The sequence below is a fragment of the Pseudomyrmex gracilis genome, unplaced genomic scaffold, assembly GCF_002006095.1.
Source record: "Pseudomyrmex gracilis isolate BER0280 unplaced genomic scaffold, ASM200609v1 scaffold_70, whole genome shotgun sequence".
Classification (NCBI taxonomy): domain Eukaryota; kingdom Metazoa; phylum Arthropoda; class Insecta; order Hymenoptera; family Formicidae; genus Pseudomyrmex; species Pseudomyrmex gracilis.
Genome location: NW_018020654.1, coordinates 682,008 through 709,723, shown reverse-complemented (window position 1 = coordinate 709,723; position 27,716 = coordinate 682,008). Strand labels below are relative to the sequence as shown.

The following is a 27,716-nucleotide window of genomic DNA, read 5'->3' as shown; positions in this document are numbered from 1 at the left end:
ATCGCGGATCGATTATAAATTCTCTTTCTCTCTCGCCGCACTAACGAGATAATATTTTCTAAGAGTGTGAAATATTAATAATAATAATAATAAAAAAAAAAAAAAAAATAAGAACGAGAGAGAGAGAGAGTGAGCGAGTGAGAGATAAGCACGCATTGTGTACACTGCGATCGCGGTAACGATATATACACGCACCATTGTCGTCATTAATGACGGCTATTCATTTCGCATCGCATTCAATTTTCAACGTGCGGGTTTTAAAGATGCGCGCGCGCGGATCTGACTGTGCAATTTCGCTCAGCGCATTTTTGCCGCGCGAAAACGTAATAATAAATTTTAATTAAAGTTCTCGTCTCACACACATCGGGCGTATCGCGCCGATGAACGAGAAATTGTAACGCCAGCGTACGACGCGAGAAAGCGACAGACACTTGCCGTTTCGGTGTGCGAACGCGCGCATCTTCTCTTTATTGCTAATTAGACGCAGTCCAGCGAGCGCGTTTCCATTCAATGTCGTGGAATTTCAGCGAAATCGATTTTTTTTTTTTTTTTTTTTTTTTTTTTCTACGTGAAATCGATCTCTCGCACTTTCGATTGTTCGCAAAGTATTATTAGATCATTCGCGAGAGATAGAGTCGATACACGCAACAGTTTGCATTTCATGTTCGAACGCGATTTCGCACACAATCGGTCGTCGTATCGTTCGACGATCTCGCAATCATCGCGCGCAATAACAACGTTCCTCCTCGTTTTATAAATCTCCGCAAATAGCTGTTGCCCGCGCGTACTCGTCTCGTCGAAATTATGAATAACAACGCGATTTACGCAGCTCTGAATCCGAGTATCTTCCGACTTGTTTCTAATGGACCGTGAACGCCCGGAATCGGCGCAAGAACGCCCGTAACCATCATCTGGGATGTACCGCGGACGCACGGCCGCGGTTATTTACGACGTTCCGTACCGGAAAACAATTTTGTTCGGACGGGACGTTCCGTAAAAAATGAACGTAGAGGAACACCGTGGGCAAACTGTGTAATTACACGGGACCGTTTCGCGCGGTATCTCTTTCCTGATGTTCCTTCTAGATTTGCAATTACCATGAAGAGCCGAACGAGTGAGCAAACGCCGATTCGCAACAGGTGGAACTTGGGTTATTAAACTTCTTTCCCCCTCTCCCTCCTCCGAGAGTTATTAACTATGCGATTCGCGTCCGGGCATTAATAATATAACGATCAATTACCGGTACAATGTCCGCGCAAGCTACACTCCGATATGGGAATCCGCCAATTTCAATGGGTGTGCGTATATATCGTGATTCTCGTACGTCGTCGTAGTCGTTGCTCATTCAAGTGTATCTACGCGGAATACGACGAAGGTATATCGAATAATTGATCGCGTCGAGAACGATCCGTTATGTACGCTGTTCACATCTGAAGAATTGTGTATATCGAAGCCACGTTTCCGATCTAATGTTTGCGATAAGTCAAGCGTAATTTCATTGAATACGACGATCCCGGATATAGATCGGTAATTTAGATCTACGTTGCGTAATTTCGATTAATTTGAATAAGTCTCTCTGCCGCGCTGATACGTTAAAAAAATTTCTATTGTATATTTTATATATTATTTATATTTGCATTAATACAAAATAAATTTTATATACTAGTACAACACAGGCGCGCGCTACGCGCACGCTATTGTTATTTTTATTTAACGTGTTGTCAGTGAACACAACCTGTCACCGCGATGACAGATAGTATATACGTCTTATAAACCATATAATACACCTACGAGAAATGTCAAAAATAACACATGAAAATCAGACTCAAAAAATAGTGAGAGAGAGAAGTGGAAAAACAACACATGACAGGGAGAAGGGTAAAAAAGAAAATATTACACATGTACATATATTATATATCATATACATATATTATAGATAAAATATATTATATATATATAATACACACACATACGCATATATGTATATATTTATACATATATATGTATATATATATATATATACCGCAATCACGTGACCGAAGTCAGTAACACCGCCGTGGTCGCGCGGCCGAGGTCAGTGACTCTCCCCCACCAAGGCCGCCCGGCTGAGGTCAGTGCCCCGCCAAGGCCGCGCGGCCGAGGTCAATAACCCCGCCAAGGCCGCGCGGCCGAGGTCAGTGACCCTCCCCCACCAAGGCCGCCCAGCCGAGGTCAGTGCCCCGCCAAGGCCGCGCGGTCGAGGTCAGTGACCCCGCCAAGGCCGCGCGGCCGAGGTCAATAACCCCGCCAAGACCACGCGGCCAAGGTCAGTGACATTACTGTAGTATGTATATAATACATATAATACAATATAAAGTATAATATTATAAATATATAATAAATTATATGTATAATATGTATTATTTAATGTTATATATAATATAAATTACAGTCACGTTATTTTCACGTGTTGTTTTTTTACTCTTTCCTGTCTCACGTGACTTTAGTTACGTTTTTAATTTTCTCTACATATACGACGAACTGTCTCAAAATCGTTTTTCATTATTTACTCTCTCGATCTTACCGATTCGATTCGGCTCGTTCAACCAACCAACCAATCGGCAACGCGGAAAAGAGGCAACAATAGATGCGATACATTCGGCTCCAAAACGCGCACTTCTCGGTCCAAATGCCCTCTTTTATATAGGATATATTATCGCGATAGAAATTTAAATTAAATGAAATGTTAATTTAGATATATTCGCGCGGACATTCGAAAACTCACATGTAAAATGTGCGTTTGCACAGTCGATTTTCACATGTGTGTTTTTTTGTTTTTTATGTTGCAGCGACCGCAACGATAGCGAGCACCGTGCAGATCGAGTGTGCGAGCGAGTCGATAATCGTTCACATCTCGACGGAGGGCAACACGGACTTCCACGGTCTGGTCTATCCGCGCGGACTGTCAAAGAACAGCTCCTGTTTGCAGGAATACAGAAGCCAGCCCGCTCCGATCACGTACAATCTGCCTTTGCGATCCTGCAACACTATGCCCACCGAACTGGTGAGAATCTTCCGTTACTACGTAATTATATTCTATGAGTGTGTGAGTGTGTGTGTGTGTGTTGCAAGAAAACACGACCGCATCGCAGCAAATTGCGCGCGTTCGATTTTACACTCATCCGGTACCTTCCTCTGTCGCGAGCAAACGTTTTCTCGCTTCTTCCTGTTTGCAAATTTACCGACGATGTTTGAAATTCTCGCGGAATTACATCGCGCAGAGGTGAAGAAGAGCGGAGGGGAGAAAAGGATTTAAGCGCTATTATTAAACGGTTGCGTCATTCGCTCGCACCTTCGACGATTCGTTTTAATTCGATTTATCGCCTCTTCACCTGTTCGGCTCCGCGCAATTTTCCTCGCTGAGATATTACCTCGCGGTAATTACGTTTTCCGCGGATCGAAATTATCCGAAAGGCACAATTCAATCGCAGAAGTGGACGCCAATATTCGTGCTCCACTCCCGCGATCTCGTGGCGCAAGCGTTTCGCCTCCATTTATACCTCCACTTACTCCGTTACACCTGATTCGGGGGAGGAGGGAGGAGGGAAGAGGGGAAGGGAGCGGAAAAGTAATTACGGGTCTGCGCGAGTCTCTAAATCGCGAAAAATAGTATTATTATTTTCGGATGAGATGACTACACACTGTAGTCAATCGCGCACAATTGCACGTTATTTAACATCAATCTCTTTTAATAGATCGCGATTTTGAAATTGGTCTCGGCACAGCAAACGAAAGAGATAAAATGCGAAACGTTCGAGGATATGTTCCGAGGAAAGGAAATCCTGTGCGCGCGGGATGTGTTGTTGTACGGCAAAAGCGCGCGATATTATCGCAACAGTCACGCTAATAAGAGCCATTATCGTGTTTAATGTTATTGTAATTATCGTCATTATATCATTACGTTGTTGTTGCGTTATGATCGCGAGTTTATAACACACAAATCAGCAACAACGTTTCGCGGTCGGAATATCTCAACACGCATCGCATGATTGTTCGTACATGCCTCGTCGATGATAAAGGAGGAGGAAATATTGAATACATACAACGCGCGGTGGCGGCGGTGGTCGGAAATAATAATACGATGGTGGCGGATGATCGTGTAACGAGAGAATCGTGTGCAGAGAGAGAGAGAGAGAGAGAGAGAGAGAGAGAGACGAGATATCGCTTCCTCGCCGTACCATAACTGGACCGTTATGTGACCGGACTCGCCTCTCCGCATGCGCCGCGAGAGAAGACGCTCCGCGCTTCCTGGACAATAGGTTTTACCCCTCCTCGGATAACACATAAGACCCGTCGCAAAAGTCGACAGGTTTACGACCGATCCTTAATTTTCTCTTTAATTAATTTCTCTTTAATTTTCTCCCGAGCGGTGTTGTTTTTTTTTTTTCAGACGAGAGCAAATATTTTTTCTCTCGGACACGCCGAGAGATAAAAAACGAGAAGAGTAGCGAATAAACGCGGATAATCGAACAATCGAACGAAACTGTCACAAAAGTGAGAATGTGTCTATTGGCGAAAGTACATACGTTTGCCACTTTTGTTAAATTTCACGCGTCGCTGATTTTAACGTCCGAGAAAAAGCGAGACAACTCGTCTGACAACATCGATACAACCGAGTTATCATCTGTCCTGCAATCTCTCGCTCTCTCAATCTTGTACGTGTGAGATTATTCAAGTTTTTGTATTAGCGCTTAGCCTCGCGGTGATGCGGTGCGGCATTCGCGCGTCTGTCGTCGATGCGAAAGACGCGCGTTAGAACTCTAATTGTTCGCTTGTCTCACTCGGGAGAAGCGCTCGCATAAATTTTTTGATGTCGAACACTGGATTGGAACACACCGCCGCGCCCACAACGATACGAGAGCCAATAATCACCGGGTGCGCGCGCGACTGTTAATCACATTCGGCGTGTGATTAACGCAATCTCTTCTCTACCATCGGGAAGAAAGGAGAGAGAGAGAGAGAGAGAGAGAGAGAGAGAGAGAGAGAGAGAGAGAGAGAGAGAAAGAGAGACGAGACGCGCACGTAGCTCGCAGCTACTGTCTCTCATTCCTTCCCTGCGATGTCGGACGGCGAAATATGTCCGTCCGAGCCGCTGACTTCTTAACGGATCGCTCGCCCCCTCGATCGGTCCCCGATAATAACGTTCGGAAAGTACCCGAGGCGATGCGAAAAACGTTCTCTCCGCGCGCCGCATTCACGCGACTGATGTGGAAGCCGTTTCGCAAGCGACCGTGATAATCACGGTTAACACAGTTGAAATTCCGTGAACTCGATCAAGAATATAAGAAAAAAAAAAATGAAATAAATAAATAAAACAAAAACGGGAAGATAGGTAACGAAGATAAAGTTTCATCAAACGTTCGACGTTAATTTTTATTATATCCCGCGCGGCGGCGGGGTTACAAAGTGACGCTTGAATCAAAAGCGAGCGCGGTTTCGCGCGATACGTCCGTATCGTATATTTTCTTCAACGGTGGAAGCAGCATCGTAGTTATGACGAATGACGAGCCGTCCGAGCGGTAAATTGTGCCATTAACGTTTAACGCATCGCGATTAAGAATCGCATTCGCCGACTATTATTCGTTTCGGAGAGAGAAACGTACCTGAAACGACGCGGCGCTCATCTATCCACAAGCAGCAGTTTGATTTACCAACCGCCGCGTCACCTGCGCGCACGCCTTCGGAAGGAAAGGGCCGCCGCGAGGCGCGAGAAGGAAGAGACCAACGAGTCTAACTCTCTTCTCTCGCGGTGTTTAATAGCACCGGCCACCTACCGCCGACATGAGGAGCCGCATAATTTAAGGGCTGGCACGCCGAAGGGAACAATAATTCGCGCCGGTACGACGCTCGCTCGTTCGTTCGTTCGCTCGCTCGCTCGCTCGCTCGCTCGTAAGACGAGGTCAGATAAGGTGAGGGGGAGTCTTTGACCTCCGTATGTTGTATCCACGGTTTCCCCCCGCTGATCTCTCGGCGTGGGCGTCGCGAATGCGCACCGTCGTGGGCAGTCGCGACGTCGTCGGGAGAACACGCGCGTCGGTGGGATTTTAAGTCACGCGCGCGCGCGCGTGTTAAATCGCGCCGTCAAACACACAACCCGCATAAATTCGCTCGCCCGCTTCTGATCCTTCCTTTTTCGGTCCCCCGAGCTATTTTTGGAACAAGTGGCTGCAACAGCGTGAGATACGAACACGCGGAGGAAAACGTGTGTATCATTGGCGCGACCAAAAACACATACTTATATGTTTGACTTTTGCTTTGCGAGTTAATAACAGCGGTAAGATGAGCCCGAATGAAATGGTAGAAGCCGCGGCCGTCCTAATACGGCGAAGGCGTATCGGGCGCGATCCTTACGTAATATCGCGCGCCTTCAAGTGCGCGTTCTAGCGCGCGCACGTGATTCCGGTGTCTTCTTACGCAACGAGAGTAAACTTCGCAGTCGAATCGAATCGCGGCGATCTGCGATTTTCCGAGCACTCCTCCGCGAGCACAATCCGATTATCGCGTTTGATCTTCGCTCGGAGGAGTCTCGATGGCGCAAGATTTCTCGCAACAACTTTGCGTTTTTTTTTTTTGTTTTTTTTTTTTTTTCACGCGTTTTTCTCAATTCTCGCGGTTGTGCAAATTTGGTTTTTCTTTCTTTTTTTTTTTTTTTTCCACATAAATAACTTCGTGTTGGAGGTCGGTCGTAAAATTACGAGAATTGAGATGTAAAATCGCCGTCGTCCTACGAATTTTACGGTCTCTCGCAAGAGAGCCTTTCGATTTTTCCCATTTGCAAGTTTACTAGCCACGTCGGAGGCCTCTTAAGCGTCGAGAACGTCGAGTGGGTCGCTATCTTGAAGGCAGTGACGTGAGCTTTGCCCACGCCACGGTACCGCAAAAGTAAAAGTCCATGGCCGGTTTCATCTGTATCCTGTAAGAGATTGTGTGTGTGTGTGCGTGTTTCAACTTACACAACTTACACGAGGTTTCGTTGCTTTCTCGAAGTTCCGTGGACACACAAGTGTATCATTAAAATGCAAAAAGATTAAGAAAAATAAATTTAAATGACGGTGCGTCCTTGTTTCGGTTATAATCGCGGAAATACACGGCGCGATATATTTATTTTTGAGATCACGTATTGAAACCATAAATTATAAGAAAAAAAAAAGAGAGAGACAGTCTTTCTATTTACATATTTGTTATTACAAGGTGGGACAATTTGAATTGCTTTCTAAAAGAAGGATCCTATCGACTTTCGCTTCGAAGGAGACTCGTTTGTCTGAAACGGAATACGCGAGATTTATTATAAGCGTCAGCCGAAATCGACAAACTTTCTCTCGATCTTCCGAAAAAAAAAAAAAAGGTGGACCAGTGTAGTTAAACCTGTTGCGCGTCACGTAACAGCGATGTTTTTCGAACCTCTTTTCGTTTCACTTTTTTCTCCTCGAAAGGAAACATTCGTCATTTTCAATTAGTCCTTGAATCCAAATTTTATTTAATAAATTTTTTTACTCTCTCTCTCTTCTTTCTCTATCATTTTTTTTAAAATAATTTTATACCACATCTGTGTTGATCTTCGTGATATATAAAACATCCCTATATATAAAATCCACTCGGCAACTCTCTTCTCCACAAGGATACGAAGGATACGAGCCGAAGAATTCGCCAGAAGTAGTCAGACCAGTTCGAAAATACATACTGCTCGTATGCGGCACCGCTGATCCGCAGCGCTTGCCTTTGTTTTAATAACACGCGTATATATAACACAAGAGAAACGGAACAAAATGACCGCCTTTACAAACCATATAATATACACATGAGAGGTGTCGCAGAAATAACGCATGAAAATCAAACTCGAAATATAGAAGAAGGAGTGAAAAAACAACACGTGACTTTACTTTAGTCACGTTTTTAAAGGCGCAACTTCGTTGCGCGTGAACTTAACGCGACGCACTACCCTGTGCCTCTTTATTCGCTTCCATCTTTACGTTTAATTTTTATGATGCAAAGTTTCAAAAACATATATCGGCGAATTTGTCGGCGTTTCGCAAAAAAAATTCCTTATGATGTTTATTGTCACTGTCGAAAAAAGTAAGTCACCTTGACGACGATGTAACCGAGCGAGCGAGTGAGCGACTTGACAACAAAAATCTCGGAATTAATAGTTTCTCGATGCTTCTTAATTGACGAACGTCAAACTCTCGTGTTCAAGATTCAATTACTACAAATTGCGACGTGACACATACACACACACACACACACACAGACGAGACAGGTATCGGATTGCGTTCGATAAAAAATTGTTAACGGAATCGCTTCGCGCGCGCGACGGGATTCTAAGGCACGAGATGGGGACGTGAAAAAAAAAAAAAAAAAATCGGAAATCGAACGGGGTGTATGCATGTCGCGTGTAAACGTAGGCATAGGCGTCGCTCGCGGCTACAACAACCTGGCATCCTGTTTCTCCAACAGCCTCGATCCGCACGAATGTCCTTGGCTACGGCCTTGCGAATGCACCGCACAGTTGCATACGCGCGCAACGCATCATACCTCGTTACACGGGTGCGTGCGGCAGCCGACAATTAATCGGATACACAAGCGAATTATTGCGATCGCGATTACAGAGTTCGCGCTTAAATTACGCGGTAACACGAAGTCTATCCGTTCTGTCTGTTTGTAAAAATGTGACGCGCAATTAGAGAAAGATAACACACTTTGTAACGTATATATATACGCTTATCATTTTTAAGATACACCGAGATCGGCGTTTCTCTCAAAATAAAAATATAGAACTCTCGTAATTTTTCGTCTTGCGCTAACGACAAAAAAAAAAAAAAACCAAATGTTGAAGTTCCGATCGAATTGAAATTATTACAAAACGAAGAATTTTCGACAGAATTTCAACGCGTTGAATAAATTTATATTTTATTTATAAATATTTACCGAGATTGTAATATGCGTGGAAATTCTCACTTTTAACTCTCTCATGCATCTCTATATTTTCACGATCTCCTCGTCGCGATGGAAAGTTCCGCGAGTTCCCAAGTTTCCCAGAGAACTTTCGTACGAAATAAACGCGTTTGCTCAACATCAAGATAACGGGTTTTTTTCGTTTTCAGCATTCATTAGAGCAAGGTTTTCGAGACGAGCTGTGCTCGCACATACCGAGAGCATCGCATTTTTTCCACTGATATTACCGTGATTCGCATTTTTTTTTTTTTAAATAGAAAAATTAACTAAGAATGCAAAAAAAATGTCGATACACGAGTGACGTCAGATATTTTACGTCTTGTTTTCACGAGGAAAGATCGTCGCGTTAATTGGCAAAATTCTCTTCACGAAATACAAACCGCAGAAAAACTGGTTCTTTCGAAATAAATCGGAAACTCCGCAATTCTGTTTCTTCAAAATTCCCAAAACGTTTTTTCATAAATTTCCAATATTACAGATTGACGCAAAAATAATTTTTGAATATCGAACGAGTGAAAAAAACACCGCAATTAATTTTGCGCGCCTTAGACTTTCTCAAATATCGAGTATCTACGAGAAACTTTAAGCTTCGTCTCTAAAAGCAGGAAACTCCAATCGGAGAACCGTGGAATTTCAATGTCGGAGTGGTAATTTCGCGCACGCCCAGAGAGAGAGAGAGAGAGAACGCGCGGAGGAGCGTTCATCCTCTTTCCGGACGGAGAATCCGCATCTCCGTGTGTGTGCGTTTTACGCAGCGGGACGGCGCGGCGCGTCTTCTCGTCGCGCCCCACAACCACACACATATCGTCGTCAGTGTGTGCCCTTGCCCCCCGCGCGCTCCGGCACAGGATATAGAAAGACCGGATAATATCTTCCTAGTAGTGAGGTAACCATCGGTTATATGCGGACGAACCGCCGTTCCTCTCCTCGAGGCCCAATTAAATTGTAAAATCGTAGCTCGAGGCTCTCTCGTGGAAATTACACGCCGCTTTTACCCCGCGCTCGAGCGCTCCCTCTCCCCCTTTAGCGACAGTCCTTTCTGTTGAACTTATCGTCTTCTGGGGGGGGAGAGAGGAAGAAAAGGGGGGAAAACTGCGATACACCCTTGATACATTGCGAACTCGATAGGCGGAGTAGGTCCGGTGTGATTAAACTTCCCGGGAAAACTTCAGCAGGGAACTGAACTTCAGCGAGAGACGATTTGAATCTCGAGAGAACCGAGGAGAACGGATTTTGGTTTTATAATAACAGATTTTAGTTTTAAACGAACGCGCATATGTGCACTCTTCGTCGCGATACAACCGTGTCTTTTAACGTCCATTCTTAGAAAAAAAAAAAAAAACCAAAATTTTTAATTCAACGTCCTTCGAGCGAGACGGTAAATTGGATATGGTAATTTCTGGCTAAATGTTTCGCATCCATCTGATACACAATGCTCGTTTCGATTTTTTTCTTTCGAACGAGCAAAGTACAGAGATTATACGTGTATATACTATATATATATACGAAACGTTTAAGCGCGCGCGCGATACAGGCTGCAAAATGTACAAACAAAAATTTTTCTCAAGGATCAACGTCAACGTTAAAGGGAGAGGCGTGGGGCGGCTGTAATTTTGCGCTCTTATATACGAAGTCGTGTGTATAATCATTGGCGTCAGGAAGCATCGTAAGAAAGGACTCTCTCTCTCGCTTGATGCGCAACGTGGTCATCTCGCGATTATCCCGCTCGCATGTACATATATATATATATATATACTATATCGCGATACACGGGAGTATCTTTGAAACCCGGGAATTAATGGCTTTTCTTGAAACGAGTCAAGCGAGAAAGAGAGAAAGAAAGAAGGAGAGACAGAGAGAGAGAGAGAGAGAGAGAGAGAGAGTTCTCGTTCCGGCCGATAAACTTTGCCATAAACGACAGATACAAAATACGCAGCTTTCGCTATTTTCTAAAGAGATCTCGGAATACATTGGCGGAGAGGATTTAATTAATTGCGTATCACTCGACGGAGTAGTTAAAGGAGAATTGAATACTTGTAAAGAAACGCGATAAAATTTAATCCTTGTAAAATCCTCGTAAGAGGAAACCTCCGAGTTCTATCCCTAATCGTTTTACAAATTGATCGCGCGTGTGCGTGCGTGTGTGATAATTAATTAGTCACAACCGCACAGTTTCGATTATATATATATTTCACAGCGAGTGCTGGACGCGGGACGCTATGAAGTAGCGCGTTGCGTCGGGGGCATGTAACGGATAAACATTTTGATGGCTCGTAATGTCGCGTAGTTACAAACGAGCAATAATGACGATGAATAACGATTGTCACGACGGCCACTTTGCGAATGATGTACGAGCGGAATAACGGGCCACGGGTATTTTGCGCATTTTCGTTACCGCTCTTCGCGCGCCGCAAAATCGAGGTCTGTTAATTCGCGCGGTTTTTTCCCCGAGGGGAAAAGCTCGCGCCGCGACGACGGACGGTTGCTGCGAGCGCGCTGTAATGACACTTCCTTTTGTGCTCGGGCGCAAAAAAGTCACACGCGGAGCATTTTAATGCACGCCGTCGCACACGCGCGCGTCTCTCTCTCTCTCTCTCTGTCATGGCGCGCATTACGCCTCTAATAGTAACACCGTTACGCCATCCGTTACGTTTTCACGATGGTCACGAGTTCAGCGCACCCGCTGAGAGGAATGATCATCATCGATTCACTCGTCGCGATGCGAATATAATAAATGAAGATCGCGAGAAGCGATAAACGCGAAGATCGGGAGAGAGATTGTTGCGTTCTCTCTACGCTCTCGGCCTCATCCTCCGCCGTCATCCGCGCGTCGCTCGAGTTTCGCAACGCAACGCGACGCGAGGCCGTCGAACACGCCCGTTCATTGTTGATTTCGCATTCAAATCTCGGGCGTGCTTCGGAGATTAACTCAATATACACACGTGGCGGAATTGACGAGGCGATCGCGGAGAAATTGGTCAAGGTTGCGCGCGCAAACTGATGATCGATCTCGAAGGCGTTCCTCGAAGAACGAATTGAGAATCACTGTTGCATACGTGACGACTGAGAGGTTCTACGAACCTTGTAAGGGGAAGGTTCGAAGAGGAAGGTGCTCGCTTTCCGCTGCACACAGCGGATAAAACGACGACGGTGTTGCGCGCGCGTCTCCTCCGCTCTTCTCGAGAACTCTTCTTCACAAACGACTCGTGAGTCTGCGGTTTGAGCCGCGCATTTAAATATCTCGCCTTAGTGGATTTTTATTTATTTTTTTTTTATTTTTTTCTATTTTTGTTTTATTATTAACTCGGTAAATATTCCGACGCGTCCAATTCTCTCGGGAGAGAAAAGAACGGATCGATGAATTTTTAACGGACGTTCCGTTCGATTTTCGAAATCGATCGGTTTTTATCTCCCGATGGAGCAGTCGTCGGAGAATTCGTTTTTGCGACTTCTCGTATATAAATTATTAATTAAATAGATGAGGTGGAAAATTTTTTATTGCGACGGTTTGTATCCCTCTTGGGGTTGCAATCATCTTACGTAATAACTTAATAACTATCTTAACCACTACCTTAACTCATATCCACACACACACACACACACACACACACACATACGCATACCCTATTCTTTCCTAACCCACGCTCGGACCTTCGTTTCCGTTTCTTTTAAGATTTTATATAATAGCTTCTCTCTCTCGTCTCTCACATTTTTCTTTTTCCACGTTTCTGTCTCTTTCCCATCGTCTTTTTCCTCATTTACTTCTCATCTTCAAGTTCCTCATCCAACTTTTCCCTTCTCTTTTTTTTTATTAATTAAAAGAATTCAATTTAAATTAATTAACTTAAACAAATTTAACGACTTAAGATCGTGTCTCGATGCGCCTCACATTTTTTCTCACACATCTTCGATCCATCTGAGGATCCTTCTTGGCTCTCATGAGAGCCACTGTTATACGTGGCGCTCCTGAGAGTGTAATGGATCAACGTATAGGTCCTCTCAACCTCGTTGACCTCTGACTGAGAGCGAAGAGGGCACCTTGGCCGTCGCCGCAGCGACGATGGTTTTTCAACCGCGCGTTGAGGACGCGACTCCTTCGCAAGCACAAACCTAACTTAGCGTCGTATAAACTCCGCTCCGTTCCGAGAGAGACCGGTCTCCTCCTTTTATCGAAGAAGAGAACTTGGCGCCTCTTTTCTATCTTGGCGGTGCTCCAGTGCCTTCCCGGCCGTCGCCGTCACGGAGGACAATGCTGGCGCCGAGAGCGCGAACGCCGTGCCGCGCATTATTCAGAAATACCGGACCTGGAACGTCATTCCAACTGTTCTCCGGTTCTTTTTTAAAAGAAGACCGAGCGCGGCGGAGATGTTTGCACGTGTTTCTTTTTAGTTTTTTTTTCTTTTTTTTTTTCCCGAATGTCTCATACAAATACCCGTCGTCGTTGACTCATAGACGAGAGAGAGCGACGCAGCCGCGATTTATATCGCTTCGAGGAAACGATGATGATTTTTTTTTTATAACATATTGTCGACGTTACAAAATTAAATTTACATTAAAATTATATTTATATAAATATACGCCACGCGCGCGCTCATTATATTAATCATCATCACAGAGACAACGCGCGAAACGCGTGTTTGCAAACTTGTTGACTCAGAAAATTAAAGACCTGCCGCGATTTATCACATCGGACAGATATTAAACGATAGTTAAAAAAAAAAATATATTTATGTATAAAAACGTATCATCGATGTTATATAATTAATTTTATATAAAGTGAGGTATATCAGCGCGCGTGAATCGTCGTCTTATAGAGACAAACCAAGAGAGGAGAGTTTCATTCGCGGTGTTATCGGATATGCCTTGTTGCGACTCTTCCCGGGGAAACGATCCGTTGCCGTTGTGTGATCGGCGTTTCCCATAAATTCGCCGGATAGATACTATCCGGAAGATCAGAAACCTCGGCTCCGGGGGATTCAGTAAAGGTCAAGGGATTAAGTTATACGTCGTGACGCTCATAGCTGGGATTTATCTTGAACAAGGATAAAAGAGGAGGAGGAGGAGGAGGAAGTTCACGGCTGGGATATCCTCCTCGCGTGAATAAACCGCGCGCGGGAACCTTTCAATTCTGTAAACAAATCCGCGACGAAGATATTGCACACGCAGAGAGATGCGACAATTTGCTATCACAAAAAGAGAATCAAAAAGAAAACGTCACGCGACACGATTTAATAAACGTCTCGATTAATCGGAGATATATTTATTTAAAAATTATAATCGCAACAAATCGCTTGTATATGTAAAGTTAGAAATCAGTAGTTATAGAAAGATATTAATTTTACTAGGAAGAATTCTCTCATGAGATTGAAATCCGCCGCGAGCGTCGGAAAGCGAACGAGCGGCGAAGAATATATCGGAGAGTTTCAGCAATCTATAAATTTTTTAGAAAAAAACAAAAAAAATCGAAGAGAATGAAAACAGCTGTTTTTCCTGACCAGCCATAACGTCAGCAGCTGGTTTAGTCCTGTGACCATTACTTGTGGGAAAAAAAAAAAAAAGGGAATAACGGTAATTCTCGGAGATATGCGCGAGCATATTTTTATGCGAAAGGCATTAATGAGCATGAGATCACCGTTGTTTCCGACTGGATAGCGCAACAGCGCGTTAATATTTGTATATTTCGTCATACATATGTATAATATACTCGTCTATCTCTCTCTCTCTCGCTTGACTAAAAGGACGAGATGTGAGAAATGGCAAGGACGCACGCGAAAAATATTTCAGCCGCCGATTAGTCACAGAACAACAATCGGACGCGAATTAAACGAAGGAACGGGCGAAGAAAGCCAAGAAATATTAGATTAAACAAATAAAAAAACAAAAAAAACAAAGAAGAAAATACGAGAGAAACAAAATCAAGATGTTTCTCGAAGAAAAGCCGTGGCCGATGAAGAGAGGGAATAATAATCGCGCGCCACGACGATCACGCTGAAATCATTTTCCCCCCTCGAGTGCCTCGCGTCATTAAGTTCGTGCAGCTCGGCCGCGCGCGCAAGCGCATCGTATTGCCTCGCATCTTCCCCTTACTCTTCCTTTTCGTCGTCGTTACCTCGTTTCTTGCAATCCATTTTTTCCCTCCCTCCCTCTTTCTCAACTCTCCTCTCTTCCACTTATCTTCCGTGTTCTCCTCCTCCCCATCCGCCGCGGTATTTTGCCTCCTGAACGAGAGAGGAAGGAAAAGGAGTAGCCGTCACTTACGCGATGACGAACTGCCGCCGCCGTAAAACTGGCTGGCAGCGAAGACGATCGGGAGAAATATCGCGTATAGGCGCCGATAGTCAACCTCCACGGACGTTGATTGCGGAAGTGAAGTGCGTATAATCAGAATGCTTATAACGATTAGCTCGTTTTTCTCGCCACGCGCATAATCATCTTCCAGAGAGAGAGAGAGAGAGAGAGAGAAAGAGAGAGAGAGAGATTTATTCGCTTCGAACCGCGAACGAGAGAGAGTTCTCTTCGAGAGAAGAGAAATTACTTCTCCGTTCTCTTTTTCGCGATCGGAAGAAAAAAATCAGAGTGACGAAGTAAAAGAACTTCAACCTCGCTTAAATTTGCATCTCGTTCTCCGTCGATATAGAAAAAAAAAAAAAAAAAAACACTCTCCACACCGAATGTCACTTTCATATTGAAAGTAAGATACGACGAGGAGGTTTCGCTCTTCTTGCAGAGACAAAAAANCTCTTCTTGCAGAGACAAAAAAAAAAAAAAAAAAAATGACGGTCGTTCGAAACCGTCGATGACGTTTGTTCGCGGCGTGAAAGCGCGCGCGGAGTGCGTGTCGCAAGATCGCGCGCGACTTTGTCAAACTATTACTACGGTGGCGGCAATCCAATGTGTGTGGGTGGTCGCGCGGGGATATCGCGGCGCTTTACTACAAGTGCCAGTCATTTTCTCGCGCAAACCGCCTTTCGAATCGTAACAACGCGCGCTGCTGTATAAGGAGGACTCCGAATTAGTTAGCGAAGCCCCGAGGGGAGAATTTCGAGGAGATTTGTTTCGGAAAGGCGAGAGAGAGACTCGTGCAAGGACGAGTCTTCGGGGAGATCGCGCCTAAATAAAAACTACCCGCACGTCGTCGTGTCGCCCACGCAATAGAGACAGTCTTTCCGACGACTTTCGTTCGAGGATTAAAAAAGGTCGTTGAATCCTTACACGGACGCGCGTCCTCGCGCCCACACGTCCGCGACAATGAAAACCTTGGTCTGGAAATTAGAATTCATTAAATTTCTTTTTTTTTTTTTTTTTTAATATTGACACGTTATTGGACTTTGATATTTGAATGCGCGCGAAGAGATTACATATTACGCGAGAGAAAAGTAAATTTACAAAACGCATATCGACGCGTGAGACCTCACGTCACTTTTTCCCGTCCTTACATCACGGCAGATGTCACACGTTGCACGCGCGCGCGCCGCGATGCAACATTACGTTCTCGCTTCATTGCTACGCACGCTGGCGAGTCACACTTTTGAATTTCATTGACATACTTCGCGCGCGCGCGCGTGCGTGCGTTTGGCCAAACCGCGCGCGATGTGTGACACGCAATACCGAGATTGCGTCAACGTACATATTTGTTTCTGTTGTGCAATATAACACTCAGCTCCAAATCCTCTGCGCAAATTTCACGATCAATAGTGTGTTTCTCGCGCGCGGCAATTTACGGAGCGTATTTTTCTTCACTCGCGAGGAGTATTCTCGTATTTTTTTTGTTTTTTTTTTTTCTTATCTTTACGCCCTTCTCAGCGAGAGTCGAAGATCTCACGCGGCTCTCGAAGTTCTTCATGTAGAAAAATAAAAATAAAACCTTTCGAAGACGCCTCGCGTCGAACGTAGGCGGCGATTATTATTCACAACCGCCGAACCAGCTCCGCGTGCAGTTTTTTTTTTTTTTTTGTCGATCTTTCTCTCTCGCTCGCTCTCCTCGCGCGAACGGACCGCGCCCGATAATTACACAGAATATCCAACCGGGGGTCCGCACGCTCGACCGTTAGCTCGTATTTACGACGCCGATTCTCGGTTTAACCGTGCAATTGACGCTCTGACATAGACACAGGTTTGAAGATAATTCGACGACTACCGCTCCGCAACGCGTTCTGTTCTCTCCGCAATGGTAGCGCGCGGGGGGGGGGAGAGGGGTGCGAGGAGAATCCCGGGATGAGCGCTGCTATTTTTAGCGATGCGCGCATATTTCGAACGGGAATTCCAGGGGATCGGTCGCGCGAAAATTCCAGAGAGAGAGAGAGAGAGAGATGCAGCGGGGATGGGATGTTGCGTGCGCGGAATATTCGAAGGGTGATGAGCGCATCAAACGTTTCGCGGCATTTTTTCACGTCTCGCGCATTTTCCTCCTTCCTCCACTCCGAGAAGTTGTTTCGCACGCCCGTGGTTTTTATTTACGTCCGCGTGACTAAGCGATCTCTCTCGCGATCTTTTCGACACAAGTATATCCTCGACCGATTTTTGATGCGCTGTTTCTCGAAAGCAATCAATACAAGTTCGGCGAATCGCTCGAAAGACAAGATTTAACAATTATTTCCCCTCGCGCGCGTAACTCGCCGTTAGGTCCTTTTCGCGCGCGGGAACGGAATTTCTCGAATGTGGGAAAAGTCGCGAGAGGTCGTCATTGACGCGCGCGCGATCGACGCACGCCGCCGCGTCCTCGATGACGGACGTGCGGCTGTCGTGCGCGAAAATTCCAGGTGTCACGATCTCCGCCGGGGTTACCGCCGGAGTTCGTACGCCGTTGCCGGCGTGTGAGAGGGAAAGAGCGAGACCGAGAGAGCGAACACGCCGGGAACAGGCCGATGCCGATGCGCGCCGGTGGTGTGTGCGCCCCCTTCTTCCTCGTCGTCTTCGATGGGATGCTGCTGCTCGCAAGCAACTGACCGGCCGTCGAACCCGAGAAATGCTCTGCGCATGAGAGATGTATCGTAATAAGTGCATGTGCCCCACAGGCAGGGCGAGTCCGGGCGCGTCCGTGTGCTGTTACACATCCATTTACAATCCGTCTTCGCGAAACTTCGCAGCTCGTTACGCTTCTTCTGACGACGATAAATTTCGCGCGCGAACGTGGCGCCGATTCCTTCGGACCCGTCCGTCCGATTGATCGTTCGCACGCACGCACGCACGCACGTACGCACGCACGCACGCGTTGTGGTCTGACATAATTTTCCCCGCTCGACGTGAGCGTATAGAAAAACTCTGTGATTTTCCAATCACGGATCCCGTTAGTCGCTCGAAGCTTTTTCCTTTCCTCGTTCCCTCTCGCGCGCGAACAGGGCATTAGCATCTGGCACGATCGCGTCGTCGCGTAAATCATAGCCCGAAAGACACAAGACACACTCCGCGTTTGCATGCGATACCTCGCCGGCGTCGTTGTTTCTCTCTCTTTCTCTCTCTCTCTCTGTGTCGTGCATGAGAAAATTGCCTCGACTAATGAGGAGTTTAGCGGCTTCCTGGTTTACGGCGGAATTAGCGTTACGGTATACGTAGGGGTTTTTTTTTTTTTTTTTTCATTGAGACGCGCGGGATGTGTACGCATCAGAATCGCGCGGTCATCGACGAGTTCGCGGACGTTTTTCGGGGCTAGTTTTTTGGACTACTTTTACGACGCGATTCGACGCTTAAGAATTCGCGCAAGAATGACGTCAGTTGATTAGAAAACGAGAGATAATTAATTGGATTTCTGAATCTTTTCAAGGTTCGTTTTCGCTATTCCGCGCGCTTTTCGTGCGAGTCACGCGTGACGTCGCACCGCAGCAATTCCCGATTCGCAATTTCGACTACGTGCGCCAGTCATCGTGACGCAATTCGTGTGGGAACACATTGTTGGGAACGGAGTTCGGTCGGAGAAATTGAACCGCGTACGGTTTAAAGGCAACAAACGGACGCGAAGACTAACTTCGCGAGACGGTGGTTTATTTGCTGCGCGTATATGAATTATTGTATATAATTGCAATATAGTCAAGCGCGACCAGCTTCCTGCTCGGACGCAGTATGTGCGATTCGCGGATGTGGGTACGCTGCAGCCTGTAGCGGATGCAGTGATAAGTCGGGGGTTTTAAACATGCATCTTCGCCTCGAATGCCGTTAGCTCTCCTCTTTCTGTTTTGCTCGTGTTTCTCGAGAGCACGAGAAAAACATCCTGGGCGGTGCAAGTGGTATGGCGCGATGTGCGAGATACCGGTGTACATGCGCAACGTAAAATGTAATTACGTACACCGCCGCACTTTGATCGATAAATTTGAAATCAGCGAATTTAACATTTTCCACGACTCGACGGTGACAACCAAACTTGAAGAAATCGGAAGGTTAAAACAAATCGGTTTTAGAGACATCGCGGAGCATCGGTAATAATTTTATAAATGTGAAATATATTTTGTCGATAATTAAAAATATCAATTAATTTGTTCCAAACCACTCGCCCCGGACATTTGTTAAATAAATATTAAAATTAGAAATTATTCCTTCAATAAACGTTCGACCGCACGCCCGGTCGTTGGGGCCATTTGTTTACCGTATTTCGAACGACTGCGACGAAGAGCCTCTTCTTCTTTAAAAAAACGTTCGTCATATATTTCTTCTTGGAACTTAAATTTTTAAGAGTCCGTAAGAATCCGTAAGTAGAAATAAAAAGAGAGAGAAGTCGCGGGATAAACACAAGTGTCGGACGCGTTTTCTCGGAGATATATTTATTTTAATCAAATACGCCGGCGACGTTACGAAACTACCGTGCATTAAGGCGTAATACGCCGATGTAAGTGCTGCGCGTGAAAGAGATTCGCGAGAGCATTAATAATAATGACGAAAAGGCGGTGCTGATGAGTCGGTTGATGGGCCAATTTGCATGAACCTCTTAGCTACCGCACTTCTATTCATGCCAGAAGGCAGAAAGTGGATATCCCCCGTAATGGACGTGCCGCTTCCTCCCAGAGGAAGAAATAGAGAAAGAGAGAGAGAGAGAGAGAGAGAGAGAGAGAGAGATCCTTTAAGCAGAGAGAACCTCCTCGGGCAGGTGAACGATCTCCATAGGAAATAAACGATCGCGATTCTCCGCGACCGAGCGTTTCGCGTTCGAAAAAAAAAAAGAAAAAAAAAAAAAGAAACAAATTTCCACGACCGGCAAAAGCTGGAATTGATCGCGAAATGTTCTCTCCTCTCCGAGAGGTCACGGGAAATTCTCCGCGATCCGGAGTTTAATCACGGCGCGCGCATTTCCGCAACCGTGGAGCGAAGTACGTGTGCGAGCGATGCTACAACGCACGAAGTGTGTGCGTAAAAAAATAAAAATTTCTCATTATTATCGACATCGCCGATGTGCGATGCTAATCGCAGTGGGAAAGAAGCCACGAGGATCGCTCGCTCGCGTGCGAATAATAAAAATGACGACTCGGAAACGTAGTACGCGCGCAACGCGTACGTATACTCGAAACAATCCGCGTATATTCTTCGCGCAGCGCGGTGCCGTCCGTTAACGCGGATAATTTTTGTGGCTTGAATTATCGAAGTTTCGAAAAAAAAAAAAAAAAAAAAAAAAAAAAAAAAAAAAAAACATAAACGTCGAGACGCGAGCGAAAAAGACGATAAAAGACTCGCGATTAAGTAGGCGTCGAGCAATTTCCCGGCATTAGCCGATCTCCCGTGCGCTCTCCTGTGCTTATTACACGGCTGTCACGTGTAAAACGCAATACACGCTCGCGCACGTTCCCTTTCTTCCCGCTGGACGTTCTCCGGCTTTTCCCCGATCCCCGTTGTCGTTTTTTTTTTGTTTCGCTTCTCCTGTTGCGCGCGCGCGCGATTGCGTAGGCGAGTTATATTCTCGATAATCGGCATCGCGCGGCGTTTCTTTGACGAAAAAGAAACAAAAAACAAAAAACAAAAATCGCAATCGCGTCTTCCTGGATGTGTGGAAGAGGATTGGATGCGAGAGATAAATTGCGCCGCGCGAAGCACAGGTCGTGACACGCAAAACACTTCAGACGGATCTGATGAGATCTGCTTCGCGCGCGCAGAAACGCTTATGGTTCATGCGCGCGCGCGCGTACGTGCGTGCCGATGATCATCATCGATCGTCGGAAGCCGTGGATGTGTACACACGTAATGGATACACCTCGGAAGGATCGGCACCGTGAAATTGCACGCGAAACGTACGTATTTGCGTACATAAGATCGATTCTTATTATCGCACAGATCCGATACTTTGAATAATAATAACAATCATAACAACAACAATAGATTTTTGTTAGACGCAATTAAATGCGAAAATTTTTTAACACAAGAAACAAAGAAAATGCGTTTTGATTGACAAAGCGAATTAACTGACTACGGGATATTTCGCGGTCAGTGATTTGACGTAATCTCGCAAAAAAAATATCTAATTTTTTTTTCTAATCCACGAGGACGCGCAAAAACGCGGGGAAACGTCAGTGTGACTTTCGCTACGAGGAATCGATTCGAGCAATAACGATCGAAACACCGCGGGTTACGACGGTAACCGGCCTGTTACATAACGCGCCGCGTATTGGATTAATTGAGAATGGGACCCCGGTGACCTCATCTCTGCGAGAAATGAGCATCTGGCACACGGTGCACAGGCCGACTGACCTTCGTAATGATTCTCGCGATTTGTCTGCAATTGAAGCGCGGCGGCGAGTCGATTCACATCGGGGGTCGTTGGCTTTGCGCTTCGCGAAGCGCTCTATGTGTGTCCACGCGGCGTTTCTTCTGCAGACGCTAAAAATAGCGTGTAAAAAAAAAAAACAAAAAAAATGCAAAACCGTGAAGTACGGGGATGGTCGACGGGATACGCGACGAGAGACAGACAGAAGAAAGAAACGAGAAACCGAGCGCGCTCGGAGAGAGAGAGCGTTTGGTCCTGTTTGGCGAGGAGCCTGTGTGCGAAGCCTCGCGTATCGCGTGACAGTGTCCTGCTATTGGCGCGTGGTTGGTATGCGGCAGGAAAAAGACCGCGGCCAGGATTGTAACCGTAGCCACCGGGACCCGGTTCCCCGCCCACGTTCCGCTGTAATAATGCCGCGGTCGGGATATATTTCCCCCCCCGCCTCGCCGGTTGCTAGGTGGGTGTAAAACGTAAAGTCGACGATCCGACCCGCGTCTCTCCCGGAGCTGGATCTCTTCTTCTTCTTCTTCTTCTTCTTCTCTCTCTCTCTCTCTCTCTTCTCTCTCTCTTTCTCTCTCCGGGCCGATGCACCGCAGATTGCGAGTATCCTTGCTGAGGTCGAACGCTGAGAGGCTGCGCCGAAGGTCGTTGCCTGCCCGATATACCCGGTGCTCATCTAGGAATTTGCAGCATCAGCGTTCGCTCGCCTCTTCTCGTCCGTACTCTCGATCGTACATTCTCGCGAGACGATACGCGCGCGACGAGAATACTCTGATTTACACTTAAAGCGCTTCGAGATCTTCTTGTTCTTCTTCTTCTTCTTCTTCTTCTTTTCCCTCTTCGGCCTTGAGATTTAATTCAGTATCTTGTTAACGCAGCGTGTACAGTCTCGCTCGCGCAGCGAATTATTTAGCGCAGCAAAAGGCTGACTTCTGAGTTGAAGAAGTAGAATTGCAGCTTTCGAGGGGAGGGGGGTTGGGATGGGAAATGTCATTTAAAGACTCGTGTTTCTTTTCCGGTTGATTAAAATTTTTTAACTTTTTCTTAACAAACCTCTCTCTCTCTCTTGTTCTTTTAATTTTCTATTTTTATACAGACTATAATTTTTATTAATGTGCGACAACACGTAATGATTCGAACGATTGTAACACGGGATTAATGTAGAGAAATTTCATCGCAAGGTTAAGCACGCGCGAGCATGCTATCGACGCAATAATTTTGCATGCAAATTTGTAACACGGGCGATATACACACGCGCGCTCCGTTCCGCGTGTATAATAACGGCGAATTACAAGCGGTATATTACTACTACAGCCACGGCGTGTAATGGACCTCTGGTGTAATATCTCGCGCGCGATCGAGAAATCGTTTGAGTTTTATCGTACCGTCGAATTACTCCCGAATAGAGCGGATCCACCTCTCCTTTTCAAGAGGTAACCCTACGCCCGGCCTCCCTCGCGTCCTCCTCCTCCGGAGGAGGAGGACGCGCGATCATCGTCCCCGAGAACGATTATTATCCTGATTACATTCATTGTGTCCGTCGGAAATGGCGGGGAGTCGTTTGATTACCGTATTACCGCCTTCATTAGCGATCATAGTCGACACTAATGACCGGTCGTCTGGCGGCGGCGGCGGCGGCGGCTCCACTGAAATCGGCGATCGGCGGATCTCCGGGAACTGCTTTAAAATCGTATCTACCTGCGGTCGCGACGGAACGATACGAGGAAACGATTAGAGAGAGACTAAATTAGTAATCGACGATTTTGTTTGAATAAAGGCGCCCTGGTAGTAAGTCATTTGAGGAGAGGTGCAACAGTCATTACTTCCGAAGGTGAAGTAATGATTGGCTCTACGTCTCGAGGGAAACGCCTAATGAGCACCTCGAAGTGAAGTAATTGCGTGATCGATATCGGAAGTTTTTTTTCGAGTCATGCGATACATAGAAGTAAAAACGGTTTGCCGCTGTCGCGATAAAAAAAAAAAAAAAAAAAACGAGGCGACTTTTCTCACGACGATCTCGAGAAGATGATCGGGAAAATTGCAACTTCTCTCTCGGGATTTCTCGCAGATTTTTGAGAAAGAAAGCGCGATCGTTATTCGCAAGACAGAGAGAGTGAGAGAGAGAGAGAGAGAAAAAGAGAACGGCATGTGAATGTAAATTACGTGTAGCTATTTCCTTTCTGGGGTATCTCGGGCGCGAGACGGAATCGAAGCGGTGTGTGCGGAGAGAAAGAGCGCAGCAGAAAACGTTCCTTCGCGCGCAGTGGTCCGGTTTTTGCCGGCGGGATGCAAGGACAGACAACGACGACGACGACGACGACGGTTTGTTGTGTGCCGCAACATTGAAAGTGGAGAAACGCGCGCGCGATCACTTTATACTCCCTGAAAACGACAGTAAAATACTCTCCCCGCGAGGAGAAGGGGGATGTATTGCGACACCCGCGCGCGGCACCGAAACACGGATACGCAACGGCCGGCCAGCAAACAATGGCCGGTGGTTCTCTCACCTCGCTATTTCAGCCGAACGTTTACGGTCTTTGTTTCGCGAGTTTGTTTTTTTTTTTTTTCCTAGCCTCCACATCAGACCGGAATCCGTTCCGTTATAGATGAAGAAAATAAATTGAATTAACCGTTGGGGTAAAACAAATGGAGATGGGAAGAGATAGAAATTACTTCCTATAGGATGTGTTTTTGTTGCGCGCGTCGTCGTTCGAATTCCGAAACTAACCGAGGCTTTTGTTTCGCAGGACGACGGTGGTATCGAGTATTTCAACACCATAGTGGTCCAGCCGCATCTGAAGCTGGTCACGAATCAGGGTAGAGGCTTCCACGTGAGATGTAGGTACCAGACGCGTGACAAAGTCGTAACGAACGATCAGACCCACGTGTCCATGCTGCAATCTCTGCCGTTACAGGTAATTAAATTTCCTTTCGACGTGAAAGAGAGAGAGAGAGAGAGAGATCCGGAAAAAATTTGCATCAGGTTTCTCACGGTTCGATCTAAATGTTTAATACATGTCGCGCGTGTTGCAATAAAATTTATTTCCCAATCGTGTTATATTAAAACCAGTTCTCCGAACGAAACGAATTTTTTACGAAGAACGTAAAAGAGAAGAATCACCTTTTGAATTGTGAAAATTGTTGATCGCAGGCGACCGCGCCGATGCCCGGATGCACGATGAAGATTTTCAGCGGCGATCCGACGCAGCATCACGTGGCGGAGAACGTGAAGATCGGCGATCCGTTGACCCTGGTGATCAGCATCGACAAACAAGAGATGTTCGGTCTGAAGATCTCCGATTGTTTGGTGCGCGACGGTCTCGGATGGGGCGAGCAGCGGCTCATAAACGACGAGGGGTAAGCTATAGAGTTTACGTAAGAGAAAAAAAAGAATCTTGTACAAAAAATAAAAAAGAAAGATTGGGAAAAAAAAGAGGAAATTTTATAAAAATACGCGAACGCGTGTGGTTCGATTGGAAATTTATTCGTTCGAGATAAATGAAAATTGTGTGTTGCGCGTTTGTTCGCAGTTGTCCGGTCGACGGCGAGATCATGGGACAGTTCACGTACAGCGAGGACAAAACGGAGGCCAGGGTGAACTTCCAGGCGCACAAGTTTCCGTATACGGCGAGCGTGTATTATCAGTGCAACGTTAGGCTGTGCGTCAAGTATGGCGGAGGATGCAGTAATACGGTACCGCTGTCATTTATAATATATATAAGCGTCAGCTAGCCTGACTAATGATTCCGTGAAGACTATTATAAGAGTACATGTTTATCTCATCTTTTAACGATTTCGCGCTGTAAACGCGTATCGCTCGAAAATAAATGCTCTGACCTCACTCAATTATCAGATTTGAACTTGCTCGGCAATATCACACGATGTTAGCTGATGTTTGATCATGAATTCGAGAATTGTATCTCAGAGAGAGAGAATTTTTTTGTTGAGGGAAACGATCTCTTTCTTCTCTTTTCGCAGCCGCCATTGTGCAATTCGATAGCCAGACGGCGCAGAGACACCGTCACCGACGTAACGAGGAGCGTCGAAGGTCTGGACGGCACCCCGGCCACCATCGAAGTTTACAGCGGTTTGTACGTCAACGAGGCCTCGGACGTGAGTTCCAAGGATTTTACCGACGACGTCTTCAGGGAAAGAGTGAGTTGAGGAACTGAGTTATTTCCGCGAAACAACTTATCGCCGATGGAGACGGAAGCGAAATATTTTTCCCTCGTTCCCGATTATGTTTCAGGCTATCGACGATCCGAATATCATTTGCATATCGCAAAGGAGCTTCGCTATCGGAATCGCCATTGCCGGTCTCGTGCTCATGCTGGCCGTGGTGGCTGCCATTTTGGTGCTGCTCGTCAAGAGACGACACAAGAGCGTTTCCACGACGGGATCGTCCATTTACAGCGGACCGTATACGAACACTGCCTATAGCCACAGTAGCTAAAGTCTATCTCGCGTATCTGCCGCGAGCGAGATCGATCATTTTAGACTCGAGCTTCCGGCCTCGGAGCCTCGTGCTTCCTCGCGGCGCGATCGCGTGTCTCCTCTGAACGAACTCAGAATCCACGCGAAAAAATTAATTAAACTAGTTTTGTTTTCTGTGACGCAAGGTCAATCCGAGAGCCACGATCTGCGAAGTCACCGCAACGCGGCGAAGCGAAACGAACGAAACTTCGACACTTTTTTTTGCTCAACTGCTGCCGCGATGCTACCGCTTAAATTCGATGTTTCGCAGAATTGTTTCCCTCAGCTAGCAGAGAGAGAGAGAGAGAGAGCGGTGCGCTTCGAAGGTAATTCGACGACAATTTTGACGATGGTCGAGTCCTAAATATATCGAATTTTTCCTTGTCTCCTTTCTTTTGAAACGCTTTTCCCCCCGTCCTCCGTCCCTTCGTCTCGGAACATTAGCTTCCACTGCTGCTTGAACCATCGTGTCAGAAATAAAAAAACATCGTACTTGGGATCAACGACTGTTCCGTCCGCGTAACGAACGAACTGCAAACCTTAGCGAAACCTAGTTCCGAACGTTTTTTTTTTTTTTTTAAACAAATCGATATACGACTCGCTCCGCGTCGAGAAAGTTTAGCTAATAAAAGTTTACGCGCGCGCGTTTCTTTTATAATATTAAAACTCTTATTTACGTAATAATATATATACATATATATACATACTGTACTGTACAACTAGTCCGGTATACGCTGTCCTAACCAAGTACTTATCATACTCGCGAAAGCACTGCCCCCCAGTCGCGATTTTATCTCATTAATTTAACCGAATTTTGTTCGCGTGTGTGTTCTCATATTCTCTAGCTAGGTTTAAGTTTAATTCAACGCTATACACGTAAAAACTCTCTCTGTTAAACAAAAAACAAAAAAAAACTCAATCAAATACTCCAGTGATATTAGCGTGTCACTTTTTTTCAGGTTTTTCTTTTGCAATTGTTAATGTTTCTGCGTGTTTTTTTTTTGCTTGTTGTTCTGAAAAAAAAAACTACGGTCGTCAGTTTTTCCCCCCACGCAAGATTTTAGCTCTCGCCTGGCGGATATCCATCCGCCACCAGCGAGGCGATCTGCCGTCCGATTGATAAGACATACATAGGTGTGTTGGTTTATATATAGCTTCCGTTGAGAATGCGTGCAAATGGGTCGTTGTCATCGTAGATGTAAAAATATTTAATTTCGTCACGTAGCGTGTTTACTAGAAAAAACAAAAAAAAAAACAAAAAAAAAAATCAAAGCCTGAAAAATTGGCTCGCAAAGACCTGCTGCGAATAAATAGATTGTTAATCTCTACGATGCGATATGCGACTCGAATAAATGCGACGTGTGCGAGCGTTCAGATAGTAACCTATTATATAACGTAAACGTTAATTATAAAACGTTAATTAGTTTATTTGAAAACGAGGTGCTGCTTCAATGTCGATATTCCGAAACGAAGAGGAGGAAACAGGAGAACTTTGTTAAAATATCCGATTTCGAGAGAAACTTGTTCTAATCTCATCGTTACGATCTATTGCGATAATTTAATTAGCGATTAG

The 27,716-nt window shown here is 45.8% G+C and overlaps 1 protein-coding gene across 1 annotated transcript; it reads left to right on the top strand.

Annotated features, from left to right (window-relative positions):
- Nucleotides 1-2,828: 2,828 nt before the first annotated feature.
- Nucleotides 2,829-27,386, top strand: LOC109854593 (the record flags this gene model as incomplete). Its single annotated transcript, XM_020427833.1, has 6 exons — nt 2,829-3,043; nt 24,418-24,585; nt 24,822-25,027; nt 25,201-25,363; nt 25,649-25,825; nt 25,920-27,386. Coding segments are annotated over 6 exons (1,133 nt in total), but the record flags the coding sequence as incomplete, so codon positions are not given.
- Between the last annotated feature and the right edge of the window lie 330 nt (nt 27,387-27,716).